The 1,656-nt window shown below is 55.4% G+C and overlaps 1 protein-coding gene across 5 annotated transcripts in view; it reads left to right on the forward strand.

The window, feature by feature from the left end:
* The window catches only part of ACTR5 (actin related protein 5), an 18,976-nt gene that overhangs the window by 8,884 nt on the left and 8,436 nt on the right, over window positions 1-1,656 (forward strand). For all 5 annotated transcript variants that reach the window (XM_029918225.1, XM_029918226.1, XM_029918227.1 and 2 more), the window contains exon 4: window positions 785-967. In XM_029918225.1, coding sequence (XP_029774085.1) covers window positions 785-967 — 183 coding nt within the window. The remainder of the gene's footprint in view (window positions 1-784; window positions 968-1,656) is intronic.

A 1,656-nucleotide genomic window follows, 5' to 3' on the forward strand; every position in this document is an offset into this window, starting at 1 on the left:
GGAGCGCTCCGGTGGAGGGCTCGGTGTGCCTGGACCCGGCACACAGCAGCAGGTGTCTCTGGACTTGGCTTCACTCATTTACTTTGGCCTTATAATCCCCTTTGTGTTATAACTTCTTTTTGAAGTTTATTTTTGGAGGGGAGGAGGGGCAGAGAGAGAGAGAGAGAGAGAGAGAGAGAGAGAGAGGGAGAGACTGAGAATCCCAAGTGGGCTCCACACTGTCAGTGCAGGGCCTGATGTGGGGCTTGAACTCATGAATCTGTGAGATCATGACCTGAGCTGAAACCAGGAGTCGGATGCTTAACTCCTGAGCCACCCAGGCATGCCTGTCTTCCAGCTTTTTCATTGACGTGTGGCACGCGTGCTACAAAGGGCACAAGTCCGAGGCATGTATGTATAGCTCGGTGGATTTTCGCAGTGTGGAACACACCGTGTGTCTGCCATCCACAGCCCCGCCGGCTTATTCCCTCTTAGCCAGTTACCGCCCCCCCCACTCAAAAGGTAACATTTCAGACCTCTGTCACCATAGATTAGTTTTGCCGCCTCAGGGGGTGCTGAGGCCCTGACTTGATGCAGCCTAGAGACAGCGGGGAGGAGGCCGGGGAGGAGGGCAGGTATGGAGCTCAGGTGGGAGGGGAGGTGTTGTGGAGGGACAGGCTTGGGGAGTTCTGGGAGCCCCCTCCTGCTGTAGTTTCTCTCCGTTTGGCTCCTGGGCTACTTCTCTCTCCTTGCGGTTGGTGCTCGCACTGACATCGGAGATGAATGGCGACCACTCCGATTTCAGGAACTGCTGGAGGACGGCCAGATGGACCAGTTTCACAAGGCCCTCGTGGAGCTGAACATGGACTCGCCGGAAGAGCTGCAGTCCTACATACAGAAGCTCAGCGCAGCCGTGGAGCAGGCCAAGCAGAAGATGCTTCAGGCGGAAGTCACCCTTGAGGTGGATGTGGTGGACAGCAAGCCGGAGGTACCAGGGGCCTCGAGAGGAGGGTCCCTAGGGTCATGTAGAGAGGACAGCCTTTCCTGGGGGTGGGAGGAGTGGCCTGAGGGGACTGGCATCAAAGAGCTATGACCAGACTTGGGAAAGCAGTGTGGGTGGGCTCTCTGTGGGGACACGCGTGGGGCAGAGGTGGCACTGACCTTGGGCCAACTGAAGTTCTCACCTGAGAGATTTCACCCTTGGACCTCTGGCCCCCCTGGGCGGGGGAGCCGTGCATGTCGAGTAGGAAGAACATTCTTGGGCCAGTCTGTGTGGTGCGCTCTTGAACCTGAACCTTCTCTGATGGTTATCTGCAGTCCCTTCCACTTTTTTCTCATGTTTTCTTAAATATATTGTGCTTGATGTTTCACTGACTTCTCCGTCTCGACGTCCCCTAAGGACGGAGATTGTGCTTCGTGACAGTGGATGGAATTTTACAGCAACTGGTAGACCTGCTCAGTAAGCTCCCTGTAGGTTGATTTGAAGTCAGCCTTTTATTACTACTACTAACTGTTCGAATAGGCCATTTGATCTTCTCTGCCTTACCTTTTTGTGTCGCTGCCAGTGGACTCTTAGTGTTGAGGTGGCCTGAGGTCAGGTGGCAGGGCCGAGATGGGACCCTGGGTGCTGCACACCTGGACTCGCCCATCTTTAGAACTGGAGGAGTGCTGAGAAGC

This window comes from Suricata suricatta, chromosome 12, assembly GCF_006229205.1.
Source record: "Suricata suricatta isolate VVHF042 chromosome 12, meerkat_22Aug2017_6uvM2_HiC, whole genome shotgun sequence".
NCBI lineage: Eukaryota > Metazoa > Chordata > Mammalia > Carnivora > Herpestidae > Suricata > Suricata suricatta.